Source organism: Euprymna scolopes, chromosome 17, assembly GCF_053919585.1.
Source record: "Euprymna scolopes isolate OS-2025 chromosome 17, ASM5391958v1, whole genome shotgun sequence".
Taxonomy (NCBI): domain Eukaryota; kingdom Metazoa; phylum Mollusca; class Cephalopoda; order Sepiida; family Sepiolidae; genus Euprymna; species Euprymna scolopes.
The window spans coordinates 41862910-41877727 of record NC_136498.1 but is presented as its reverse complement, the minus strand read 5'-3'; the positions used below and the strand labels follow the sequence as shown (position 1 = coordinate 41877727).

At 34.2% G+C, this 14818-nt stretch overlaps 1 protein-coding gene across 1 annotated transcript in view; it reads right to left on the bottom strand.

The window, feature by feature from the left end:
* The window catches only part of LOC145296733 (DBH-like monooxygenase protein 1), a 71546-nt gene extending 58724 nt beyond the window's left edge, over nt 1-12822 (bottom strand). The window contains exons 1-2 of the mRNA XM_080142754.1: nt 12301-12822; nt 1813-1959 (exon numbers count right to left, since the gene is read on the bottom strand). Coding sequence (XP_079998880.1) covers nt 1813-1959; nt 12301-12576 — 423 coding nt within the window. The 5' untranslated portion in view covers nt 12577-12822. The remainder of the gene's footprint in view (nt 1-1812; nt 1960-12300) is intronic.
* Between the last annotated feature and the right edge of the window lie 1996 nt (nt 12823-14818).

The window sequence follows — 14818 nt, the reverse complement described above, 5'->3', positions numbered from 1 at the left end:
AATTATTTAAAGGAAAGATAATAATTTGTTGATTGTTGTAAAGAAAATCGCTCCAGACAAGACATGTAGCCACTTAATGGAGGGAGGTAAAAATATCACTTCAATGTCAAAAACTAACGAATTATAAGTATTAGATGGACTCATTATATAAACATCTTAACATGCTTTAAAAAAAATAATAACGTGATCAATCCAAAGTATATAATATTAAGAGTGCAATGTAATCAGATTTGAGTGTATACCAATATTGTCAGTGTATATATGTATCGAGTCTTTGTGTACTTATGAGTGTTAAACGTTTTTGGATATGTTATTCATCTAGTGTACATTTATAACAGTACATATAGCATTTACGATCGTCTTAACCGTGTTGTAATCTATGATTATCTAATGTTCTCTATTTTATATTGATGTGTGTATACATAAATTAAGAGTTTATCGAACATGATTTTATTTCCGTTTGATGAAAACCGATTTTTTTTTATTGCAGATCATCTCCTAGTTGACCAGTTATGTACAAATCTCAAGAGGGATAGGGACTTTCTATCATGTCTGAAAGTGACACAATGCTCAGGGAGCGAGATCGGAGATGCACCGCTGTACAACTCATGCTCTCTACCGATCCAAGTTATGACAACAGGGCCATTACCTCACCCTGAAAATGCACCCTGGGATTGACACGAATAATAGGGACGTGCCAAGAGTGATGAAAACAAAGTTTCTGGCCACGGTTATGGTCTTTGGTGTAATTTCAAGTGAGCGCCATATTATGCCACCTCATATCTTAGAAGTCGATACCCAAGTGTACCTGGATGTGCTGAAGAGTGTGGTGATCCTTTGGTGCAATCAAGTGGCCGCTGGCAGACCCTTGGGTTTGCAGCAGGACTCGGTACCGGCCCACATGTCAAAAGAGACCCAGGCTTGGCTTCTCTCACTGGTCGCCTGCTTAACCTGCTGGATTACTTCGTTTGGTCATACGTCGAGAACATCACCAACATGACCTCTCACAATACAAAAGCAAGTCTGATCGCTGCCATCCGCCGAGTATTTGCCGAACTCTCATCGGCACTTGTGGAAAAAAGCATACACCCAGCCCCGGACCCCTATCGAGTTGGTGACTGAGGCTGAAGCTGCTACATTAGATAGATGTCAGCTCTACTACATAATCAAGTTACTTGAATGGATTTTTTTCAATAAAAGTTTTAAAATAATGCTGTTGTATTGTTTTCTTTAGGGCGACAAATTTATCGTTCCACCCTGTATATATGGATATTTCATTTATTCTTGTGGGTTCCTTTTCAGAGTTGGCAAGCTTTGTATATGACTACATCTTGATAAGTCGCCCTCTTCTGACTTCCACGGGCGTCACTGTCCAAAACCCCGCTCGTCTGCTAATGCGTTGCGTATCGAACTCTTCTCACTAGTAACTCAACTGTTGTATCTCAAAACCTATCTTTCCCATTACGCCATTACTACACGCAGCGTAAAGATCCTTGCTGGATGTTTGTCACGTATCTTTGTTTATATTATCGGTAGTTTAAATTCCGTCTATCAAGTAAACATCAAGTTAATAATAAACGTAAAAAAAATATATTCTACATTTTTTTATTATTCTAAAACATATTTTAGCTGACAAAACGTTTTTGCTTTACTAATCATAATAATCGTCGATCAGCACACCTTTCAGCATTGCCCGGTCAATATCCAACAAGAGGATGTTTATTTAAGCTCATTAAATATCAAGAAATATTAAGCGATAATTTTCAAACGTGAATAAATCGAAAAAAAAAAACAACAAAAACATCTGCTTACCGTAATGTCCATATCATTCACATCGTTTGTGATTAGTTGTCGCTTAAATACCATTTTGGTTTGATTGTTCGCCTGCTCAGCTGACACCAAAATCCAGTTTTGAACAGCGTCTTTCACCAAGGTCCCATTAGCAAAACCATGATAATCCTGGTAAAATAAATTTTCTAAATATATAATAATTATATGTGAATATGTATAATAATAAGATATGTTCTTATATCTGTCTGCTTTGTGTTTGTGAACTACATTTTGGTCAAGATCAAAGAAACTGTATCGGGATTTAGTGGAGGGGACCGCGAAGGATCCACTTTGTAGGCGGATGGGATGGTCGATGGAGGTTGTCCGTTCTCAATGGTGTTGGGCGCCGGGACGGGAGATTCTGAATAACTCGGAATTCTCCCTGACTTGGCGACTGGTCCGAAATGCGCTGCCCCTCTTCGACGTACTTTTCCGGTATAAAGAACATACCAGCCGCTTCTGTCCGTGCTGTGACGAACGCGAGCCCGAAACAATCGAGCACGCGTTTTTTAGTTGCAGCCGGATACAGCCCCTATTAAGGTACGTCGAGGGGGTAACAGCTCGCATCGATGCCGAGTGTCTGCTCGATCTCGACGTAGGAACTTTTGTGTACAACATGGAGCCGCCGTTCCCCAGGGAGGAAAGTTTGGTTTTCCTGGCGATCCTAGCAGTAGCGCGCATGACCATTTGGATCACACGCCTCAAGTTGGTCCACGAAGGGACATCTGTTCCTGATCGGGATCTGATCGTTTACTTTAAACATTTGCTTAAAGTAAAGATCAGATGCGATTGGAAGAGGTTGCCTAGAGTGGAATTTGACAAGAGGTGGGTGCACAGCACTAGTTTGTGCATCCGTCGAGGAGCCAAGTTTCAATACGTGTTCCCTCCTTAGGCATGGCATGGGCGGTGCTGGGTCCTACGGAACCCATCCCGCCTAGGTTAGCATTATAAGTTCAGTAAAGTAACTCTTGACTGGTGGTACAAATGAGATCCTGTTCCTGATTTTATTTTTTGGTATTAGAGAACCTCTGAGTCTGCCCAACCCCCCTGCTCCTCATCTTTATTTTCTGATGCCCCCGGCCATCCCCCTACTCAGAGGTCACCTTCCTACCCCCTCCACCCGTTGCTTTATTTTCTCCCACCTCCATTAAGGCGATTTCCCCAAACCCCATTAGGGATGCTCTGCTTGTTTTCGGTTCCCCGGAAAACAGTGGGGGATCTAGCCACATAGAATAGTACAGGGAGGTCTTACTAACAACACATTAGTAGTTTTTTCCTTATTTTTGAAATGAACATTTTCATTAGTTTTTTCCCACTCCACGAACATTTTATGCCAATTAATTCAAGAACTCTTTCTAATGAAATCGAACTTTATTTTCTCACACATACACACACACACACACACGCACACACACAAAAAAAAAAAAAATGCACACACAACATACAGAAATGAATATACAAATTGTACATAGTTAAATTTTACATTGAACGCTGGGGTTATTAGTTAGATTAGAATCCACAGAGTGATTGAGGTATTTTGGTAAATGTTGCCAGTCAAGAGTAAGACTTCAAAGTCTCATCTGTTACATAGTCAAAAAGACCCTGTACCCTCCCCCTCCCAATTTCTTGTAGGGCCTTGTGCCTAATTTTGTTGAATTGAATTTTTTGTACGTTTTTTATGTTCAATTTTTTCTTTCTCAATAAAATATATAAACAAGATCAAAGTGTAGTATCTGTTCTTCAGATGCTGCACTTCATTTTCTTGTTCTCTTTCGGTGGAGGAAAAATCCTTCACGACTGAGACAATTTTTATTTTTGTACCTTTTCTCCACGTTAAAAAACGACCCTGGTGTCTAACTCTGTCCCGTGGGGAGGCATAGTAAATAGGTACATTTACACAGGAAAACGTTAGATTTTATTGGGGGCTTATTTAACTTTTGAGAAGCGTCTTTTATCAAAGTTCCATTAACAAAATTATGATAGTTCTGGTTAAATTACCATAAGGGATAAAATAATAATAATAATAATAATAATAATAATAATAATAATAATAATAATAATAATAATACAGAAGAAGGGCGAGGAGGAGGAGAAGAAGAAGAAGAAGAAGAAGAAGAAGAAAAAAAAGAAGGCCCAAAAGAATACATGAGGTTGACAAGAAAGTTCTTGCGGTTTTTCACTTTTCAATTCAGATTAACATATCACGGTTCAAACAAAACTTCATTGATTGAAATAAGCACCACCAGAATCGACACCCTTTTGCTAATGTCAAACACGTTTATTTATGCCAGTAACATAAAACGTTCTGGTGGCGATGAAGTCGCTGAAGGTGTTTTTGATATCGCTTAGGTTTTTAAAGCATGTATCACGCAAAAAGTTGTCGAGATATTTGAAAAAAATGGTAGTCGGAAGTGAGAGGTCTGGAAAGTATGGCGGATGGGACAGAGTTTCGTAGCCCAATTCGTTCAACTTCTGCAGGGTCGGTTCAACAACGTGCAGTCAGGCCTTGTCGTGGAGGAGAATTAGGCCTTTTCTGTTGACTAATGCTGGGTATTGTCAGTGAAGTTTCTAATACATTTCATCCATTTGTTGACAGTGCCTTAATGATTTCCATTAAGGCACTGTTAATAAATGGATGAAATACATTAAAACAAAACAAAAAAAAAGCTGTTATGAATGAGATCGGTCGCCGACCACCAAACAGTCAACATGACTTTCTTTTAATGCAACTCTGGCTTAAATTAAAATAAGATAATTTTGCGAATTTGCTTTTTTTCCATCTTGTATTCAACGTTTTGAAAAGAGGACATAGTTGATTTAAAACGATTGTAATTTATACGATTAGCGAAAAACGCTCTTTAAAATGATATATAAAGTAAAAATATTATAACGAAAACTTGTTTGAAAATACATCGTTTGATATCAAAATTAAAAATTCTGCAAGAACTTTCTTCTCAGTCTAATAAGAATAGACACGATTAAGTAGGGAAAGCAGTACACTAGGAATTATACAAACAACTGCATCTTGAACGAATGGCAATATGCACAAACCGGCATGAAATAAAAGTCGCAAAATCCTATGGAACGTGGATGTATAAACAAATAAACACACTCAAGCAAGGAGACCGGACGGCATAATAGTTAACAAGAAGGAAATGTCTTGCCAGATCGTAGATCTAGAAGACCGCAGTGTTATTTTCAAAGAAACAGAAGAAGAACAAAATCGCACAACTAGACAGAGAGTTAAAAGGGATATGAAAGATGAAGAAAATCAAAACAACGCCAATAATAGTAGAGGCATTAGGAGCAATAATAATAAAAACTTTGAGAAAAGAATGGGAGAGATTGGAATCAGAGGGGTTGCTAAGAAGATACAACGGATAACAATAACGAAAACAGCAGAAATATTAAGGAAAACCATTGAAAACCATTGAAGTACGGAGACTAATGCACATGAGCTACAAGCGCTGGACAGACACATGGAAAACATGAAGAAAAATTAAACTAGCACCATAGTAAATAATACAGGATGGTCAAGGAGGATGGAAAGAAAGAGGAGAGAAAGCAATAACTAAATATCCTCTTGAGAACAGTTTCCGATGGTTAGTTGTTCTATACAAGTCCTGGAGGTGACTGGTTCTCACTAGACAGTTCTTTTGTTCAGGTTCCGGACTTTATCATTTTTGCAGCCAAAGAGCAAAAGATCCTTCCCGTGTTGACACGAAAAAAAAAAAAAAACATATGCAAGGTTCCTAAAGAAAAGGTTTTATTTTTAAGGAGCAATTCTGGTTTCTGATTTGTTGGTAGCAGAACGTGAATTAATTTGATTCGTCAGTTCCTAGCAGCATCGTTTATAAATAGAATCTCCCAACAACTGGATGAGTGCAAAGGTGATTAGGACCGTGGGGAGTTTTTTTGCCACTAAAATTCCAATGAAAACCAATGGTCGCTGCCAACGGTAAATCAATGGCAGGCGGCTTTTACGATGATGCAAATTAATTTGCATAGGTTCTCGAAAGAGGTTGAAAGTACTGGAAATCTGAGGAGACGTGTTGTCACTCAGACTCAAGGGCACACCACAAGTTGTTTTCAAAGAGAAATCTTTGATGATAGTTTGTGCGAAAACTTCTAGTGAATAATAATAATAACATTAATAATAATAATAATAATAATAACAATAACAATACCAATAACAATAATAATAGCAATAACAATAACAATAACAACAACAATAATATTAATAATAATAATAATATTAATAATAATAATAATAATAATAATAATAATAATAATAATAGGTTCTCGGCAGTCGTAAGACCAACCACATAGAGGAAGGAAAACTTTGATTTCAAACTACTAGAGATGGTGTCTCGAAAAAACAAAACATCGGTGATTGTATAACCTAAAATTCACTAAACCTCTCACGGATGAAATGACAAACTAAAGGATTGAGAATAATACCGTGAATCGGATTGGAATTCAAAGTGAAGGGCTTACGCCCGGCACGTGTATCTTGGAACAACAGCGAGACCCCAGCTGTTAACTTGCACCTGTTAGAATGGAGTGGACTAAAGAGATTAACCAGGTTATTATGGAGTGCTTCTTCAGAAGTAATCCTTATGATGAAAATGGAAACCAATTAGGGGCTACAGAAAACTATGTTTAGAGAATGGGAAGAACAAGAAACGTTTGAATTAACAGAACAGCATGTGTGCGATCAGGCAGAGCAATGCGGAAGAATGAATAGTTATCACAGCTGGAATTGGATGCTACAAAAAGACAGATAAACGCAAGAGAAATGGAGAATGACACGGCAAATTAAGGAGATGTACAGATTGATAAGGAAAGGACAAAGAATGTAGTGTGACATACGGATGAAGTGGCTGGAAATGGAGAGGGAACTAAGGACGAGATAATTAGTAATAATGAGGAAAATGATGATGACGTACTGGAAGAAATTGAGGAAGTGAGAGGGGGCGTTTGAATGATGGAAAGAGATTATGGTGGAAGGAAAAAGAAGTGATGGGATCATGTTTAAAAAACTAAACAGAGAAACTCTGAAAGTGCAGGTAGAAAAAGAAAATGAAGCAATGAAAAATATGAAATGCAAGATCACACAAAAACCAAATAATTTGATTATAGCAGTGTTTAAAAAGAGGTGAACGCCAGAATAGAAATGAATCAAGGTGGAAAAGAACAAAAGAAAATTAAGAAAGGATGTGAACCTGCTTGAAACAGGTCCGAGAGGACAATTAGGTGCGCGAAAGACAGAGAAATTCAAATAAATGAATGAAAGTACAGATTGAAAAGAAAGGCAATTAAAACTGTCCTAGAGAACAAAGAATGCTAGCAAAATGTGCGACATGAAGAGATATGAACAGAGAACTGAACGTTATTTCCATGGCAAGTGCTCGTCTGAGCTCCATTCTCTGGTCCCCCCTCGCCAATCTTTTTCAAAAAACACCCGACTAGCTGAAACCACCGTCAATAGTTTTACCCACTCCTTATCTGTGCCTAAATAAAAACGTAGATTCCATCAACAAAGCTTCTTTCTTAGAACTGCACGCCTGTGGAACGCTGTTCTGCTTGCCTGTTTCCCTCCCGTCTTCCTGGATGCCTTCAAGTCCAAGACAAATTCCTGATGAACCGCCCCCCCCCCCAAGTAATGACACCTTACCAATTCTCCAATACTATTGCTACACTATCCCTTTGATTACTGTACACAAATAACCCTTATCACCGAGTGGCCATTGGGGCTTGATAAGTGGTGAACTCCATGTAAAAAAAAGATAATAGGTAATTTAGTGTGGACTGGAAAAGAAGTTCTATGAAACATTTGACAAAAAAAAAAAAAAAAAAAAAATAGAAATTTTACGGGGTTTTTTATGGGAATAAGTGCGAGCACCCTGAAAAATTTGGGTAAATAAATATTTAGAATTTTGGATCAGTTTTGCATAAGAGTTAATGTAAAATGATCATCGATTTCTGAGCTAATGTCTAACTATTAAATAAGAATTTTAAAACATAATAAAACAACAAAGTTTTAAGAAAATAGCCCGAAAAACTTAACAAAACGATAAAAGAACTCCCTTAATTCTACCATAAAGTCTAAATCAGGGTGTAAACACAAAACTTTCTTAACCCTATCATTAATCCTAAATCCGGGTGGCACCGCAAAAACATCGCTTAACCTCACCACTTATCTGTTCAGTCAGACGTGCTTGAATAATGACTTGCTATATATATATATATATATATATTGCTATATATATATATATATATATATATATATATATATATATATATATATATATATATACTGTCGGGCGGGGAGATTAGTCACATATTATATAAGATACACCGAATATCGTAATTTATTACGAAAAGTGATGACATATTGGATTTAGCGAAGCATAAAACGCACCCATCCTGGTCTATGTAAATCAAACGCGAAGTAACTTTCATAGCTTAAACGGGAAATAACTCTCATGGCTTAAATAAATAAGCTTACTTCCGATTTTAAATGCAACTGTTGTCAGCTATTAATAAATGAAATAAATTAAATATAATTAAATTAAAAATAAAATAAATGAATCAACTTAAAATAATATTTATAAATAGACTGATTAAAACAATTCTATAACAACAAACAATTAATAACATAGAGTTAACTATTAAAAAAGATGTTCTTTAATGTAATATGCATATGAAGGTACTCATTCAATGTACATTTCTTTTGAACGCATAGTTTTGCAGAGAAATCACGCTGGGATGAAAGTGTGTATAGGTTCGTTTTCAGTATGAAAATTAATTTATGAAACTGTACTTTTGTACACATTATTAAAGTTGTGAAAACTAAACAAAACAAACAAACAAACAAAAAAACCGGACAGAAATACGACTTTCAAGCAAGGACGGTCCACAGAGTTTTATACAATAATGCAGATTCAAACGAGTGCAGCCACTAACACAATAACAAATAACGTTGATCTATTTATACTTAATGGCATGGGAAAAAATATGAATAAAATAACAATTAAAACAGAAATAGTAATAACGTGCTGTGTGTTGGGTGTATGTTCGCGTGTGTTTATGATATTTATCCAAATATATGAGAACATATCTATACGTATACAAACCTATACAAACAGGCACACTCTAACACGCACGCGCTCTCTGTACACACACGTGCACTCTCACGCGCACTCGAACGCACACACAAATATAGACGAAAACACTTATGAAACAAAGTAACCACATGAAAACACACACACACTCGCACCTCCACACATAAGCGAGACGACTAATAAAAAAAAATCAAACCATTACCCACCTACTCACAATCATACATCTGAATGAGCCCAACCTGACCCCAAGCAAACCAAGCGTTGGATGACACTTAAGAAACAGCCAGTCAAAAAGACATGTCACTTCGTGAGAGATATTAGTTTTGGAATGGTTTCTCCAAATCCATTTTCAAACACGAAATATTAAGTTGGTGCAAAAATAATGTCGTTTTTTGATTTGAAGTTGAACGTTAAAAACGGCATTATTTTTGCACCAACCTGATATTTGACAAGAACGTAAAAACCGACCTAAACGCGTTCTGAATATTTAACTGATTCTAATAATTGGAAAAGAAACAAAACAAAATTAAAATGAAAATATCAAATGATAAACTAATGGTAGCAGTTTTGGCTTTTTTCCATGGGGGTACCGATTTCGAATCTCGCTAGATTAAGCCACTCTGATGAGTCGTAGACGACGAAACACGTGTCAGTGGATAATTATATTTTAAACAATATATATATGCCGCTCCCTATTTGGGCGTACCAAATTGGCAAAAAGGGAAAATCATTCCCAACTCGAATTTAGGTAAAAACGCACTTACGTGTAAATAAATGAATTCATTCAAAAAGTATCACAAGATAAAAACAGATAATATCTGCAAATAATAAACTAAGTATGTAAGGAACACAGCAAGTTTTGGTGGCTTCATCCATATGAATATACAGTTTTTCTCTTGGAATCACTGTATCCTTTAAATATTTAATCTCATATGACGACATAAGGCATCCCCCATGTGTTTTTTTTAAATTTAATTATTATCTTTATTGTGTGTGCGCGCGCGTGTGTGTGTGTGTGTGTGTGTGTGTGTGTGTGGATGCCCATAAAACATTAAAATAAATGTTTTCTGTTGAATTTATATTATTGCAGACTTTCAAAATCATAATTTCTTTTTACCAACAGTTTTTGTTCAAAATTTTTTTTCTTATCTCCTATATGAAAAATTCACAGCAGATTTTTCAAGAACATACATTTGTTTCTGATGAGTCATTAGTGGTGGCCTGTTGTTCAACAAAATACGTGTAAGACTTACTTTATAAAAAAATAAATAAGAATTTATGAGTATGAATTAAATAATCCTTTAGCTAGTGGAAAAACACACTAATGATATATATATATATATATATATATATATATATATATATATATATATATATATATAGTCATTTCTGTAAGGTGTGACGAGGCTGCTGGATCGTAAATATGGTCCGGCAATCGAAACATATGTAACTAAAACGGTAATATAAAATAAAACGTATATATATATATATATATATATATATATATATATATATATATATATATATGTATATATTGCAAAATTTTGTTGAAAATTCAAAGACTCACGTTTTCTTTTTATAACCTTCGTTTATTTCCTGGATTTTTTTCCATTACAGCTGTTTTATTGATGAGTCGGCAATTTTACGATTTATGTTTCCATAAAAATACCCTGTTCCCACCAACTTCTTCAGATGTTTATCCATTAGATTTTTAACATGCTGGACATCGTATTCTGGTAAAAGGATTTCCACAGCCATGCTTCCTCACTTCCTCCATCTTTCGGTGTAATGTAAAGATAGTTTTCCGTTTTAACCCGTACTTTCGTATTTTTATTTTTATTTATTAATTATTTATTTTTGTTTTAATTTTCCCTTTTTTTCTCCTACTTGTTTTTTTCCAGTTATCATATAATTTTATATAATTTTATTCCTATATTTATGCGTGTTTATTTTAATATTGTTTTTTTTTGCTTGGTGTTTGAATTCGTATTATATTACCCGATGCAGGGAAGGTCACTCTCGTGGTATCATTTTTTATATCTAGGATTACCTCCCTTGCATTTTTTCCCAATCTGCTCTAGTGCGTGAAATTAACTATCTCTTTCTGTGCAAACACCCGTGGATTACAGCTAGTCTTTTGTTTAATCATTTTTCTTTTGATATTAGTATATGGTAAGATTCTAATATACACAGGTTGCATCTCATATGTAACCAATGATACATATACAACTAATGGTGTATATATAATGCATATACTAATATATATAATGTATATACTAATATATATAATGTATATACTAATATATATATAATATACATATATATAATATGCAATCATTATATATATATATATTCAATATATTTAATAGTGATATATGTATATATAATTAGTTAGCATTTCTAATAATATAATAGTATTTTTTATAGTTAGCATATAAATATATCATTAGTTAGCATTTTTAATCATGAAATATAGATATAATATATGTGTGTATATTAAATGCAATATATATATATATATTTACATAGGCATTACCATTTATCAAGGCGCAGACACCACTCGAGAATAAAGGTTAAAGAGTGAACTTTAGTCAATTGTCAATATAGTAATCGTTAATAATGGAAATTCGGTAAATTTGTTAACTTAAGTGGAACAGCTCACCAAGAACTTGTTTACGTTGGACTTAAAGACAAGCCATATTGTAGTCACCTGGAAAGCTGGAAAACGAATATTTGCTCATGGAATCTACGTTTAGGTTTAGGCACAGATAAAGAGTGGGGGGAATTATTGATTTTCTTTACAGCTAAACGAGTGTTTCTGATGAAAGTTTGGCGAGGGGAGAGCACTTGCAATGAAAATAACGATAAAGCAGAGACAAACTCGCAACATCTCTTCTGTGAAAAAGAGGTTACAGGGAAGAGAAAAGGACATCTCCTACGAGGCTACGAAGTCTATTTTGAACTCTATCAAGTCCTTTCCGGCAGCTCCTGCCCATATGTGGCAACAGTCCGCCATCCTTGGACGTACCTGGCTCTTATATAGATAGAGAATTGCATCAGCAGTGAGATATCTACTGGATCGATAGAAGGATCCTACCATTTTTCTAGCGGCCCTGGCAACGGATTTGATGTATGTGTTCCATTTCAGACACATACATATACACACATATATATACATGCATTAAATGAAATCAATTGAACACAAATGTAACGGGAAAGCAAGGTTCACGCTAATTGTATTGAAATTTGAACGTGTAGTTGTTAAAGTTTCTTTATATAAACTTAACAAGAGGAAACTCTCTTCTAGACGTCGAAGGGGACATGTAAAACTGTTTAGACTCACCTCAAGTGAATATTCGTCATTTTTCATCTCGCCAATAACAACGTCAAAATTCTGTAAGGTTCCGTCTCGAAAGAAGCCAAAGCCGACATAACCGGTTGTGTTGACAATAACTTCAAATTCGATGTCCTTGTCGTCAAATTTCCATGAAAGATGATAACGTTCATCATTGTCAATGTAAAGTCGATGAGTATAATTCGTTCCCATCTGATAACTCAGTTGAAAAGTTTGCAAGACGAGTAGAAGAAGCAAACACGGATTCACAAACGAAGAAACCATTTTTTGGCGCCAAAATTGAATTGTCTTCGTAAAAAGAAATTAGATCTCCAATTGACGATTTTCTTTTTTGACACTTTTACAAATACGTTCTTATAAATATAAATCCGAATATATTATGTAAGCGAATCTAACGCAATAGAATCCCGTACGTTGACTTATTTTGAAAGAGCAGCAGTGTATATAGGGTGCGATTAAGATTAGGCGTGTCAATTGTTCAACCAATGTCTTGTTCGAAGTAGGCGTAATAAAACTTGCACTATAAATAGATTATTTTTTAGAGCGAGAAATGTATTGAGAAGACAGTATGTTTACAACTATGTCACGTTACGTTGTGAGGATTCATGTACTTTACGTGGATATCTATTCATGGTTATGTGGACACATGTTATGCAATTGAAAAATAAGAAGCCAAAAAATGTAATCATTAATAAACAAAAATCGTTCATGATTGAGTATAGACTAGTCTTTCTCGCTCTCTTAGCTTCTTTAGACTCTCTCTCTCCCTCTCTCTCTCTCACTCTCTCTCTCTCTCTCTCTCTCTCTCTATATATATATATATATATATATATATATATATATATATAACTTCTTAATTTACTCACATAAAATTAATATACGAAACTATAAATTTATGCGTAAACTGTAAGTATTTACTTCAAAAGTGCTCAATACGTAGGTAGAGTTAGTTAGTAAGTTATAAAATATATATGGCGATTAAGCTCCACTGAATATTCTGCGTTTCATCCACTCTAGGATTCTTCAGGCTTATATATATATATATATATATATATATATATATATATATATATATATATATATATATATATATATATAGAGAGAGAGAGAGAGAGAGAGAGAGAGAGAGAGTCTAAAGAAACTTTAAGTAAAAAAATGTAAAAATAAAACAAAGAAGGCAGTTTAAATTTCCGTATAAAACAAGTAAATATAATCTATCGCAGACTTAGCACCTGCATAAGCCATCTTCTAAAAAGTCTACAATTACAAAAGAGAATTCAACTATATAAGGATGAAAAACAAAAACAAAAAGACAAAAACGAGAAAAATATTTATAATATATATATATATATATATATATATATATATATATATATATATATACTAGCAGTCTGCCTGGCGTTGCCAAATCGTAAGATATACTAAAATATGATAGTATAATTAAAGTAAATTAAGTATTTATTATTACAGAGACAATTCTCTATTGATTACGAATATTATGTTTTCTAAATAGTTCACTTCTTGGAAGTAAAAATGCATAACTACTCGAGCTGAGATCGAAACCAAAACCTAAAGAATGTGATTTAATTACGATAACCATTAGGCCAGCTCGACAGGTCTGAAAAAATGTTTTACAACCTTCTTATTCTTAATATAAGGATCTTGTCATGTGAACGATTTGCGCATGTGCAGTTGTGAGACAGTTGACAGAAAGATTAAAATCCGATTAACTCCCATCCACGTACCAAATAGGAGCCCTTTTACCTGCTTGACAACCAATTTTAAAGATTTTCACATATCTGAATACTCTATATACCAAATTATAAGTGTAGATAAAAATTCTTTGAGTATATAGGTTCAGAATTGTCCTCACACACAGTTTCATTTATATATATATATATATATATATATATATATTTATATTATATTATATTATATTATATATATACTATAATATAATATAATATATATATATATATATATATATATATATATATATATATATATATATATATGTGTTAGTGATGGGACGATTCCAAAATTTTCCCCGATTCCGATATAATTACCGATTCCATTCTAAATTTCCGATTTCAACACGATTCCCGATTCTGAGCCCGATGCTAATAACAAAAGCGCCCGAAAAACAGAACTATAGAATGAATTCATCAAATAGCGTCGATTTAAGTTTGTTTAAGAAATGTTCCGATATTTGGAGCTTTACTTATTTAAGAGAACAATGAGTATAAGATTAAAATATACCAAATTTATTATTTAAAAATCAATTAACAATTTGTTTACGCCAGTTCTTTTTTCTTTCTCTTTAATAATTTTGTGAAACAAAATTTATAAATAACAGACATGTCATTTTTTTTAGTTTTATCTCACCGACCGATAATTTATATACAAAATACGAATTTATGAAAACTCGTCCCCGGAACACTCGTCCATTTTGACTAGGTAGGAAAACTGGTCCATTATTGAATAAATATCGATTGAAAACACAATT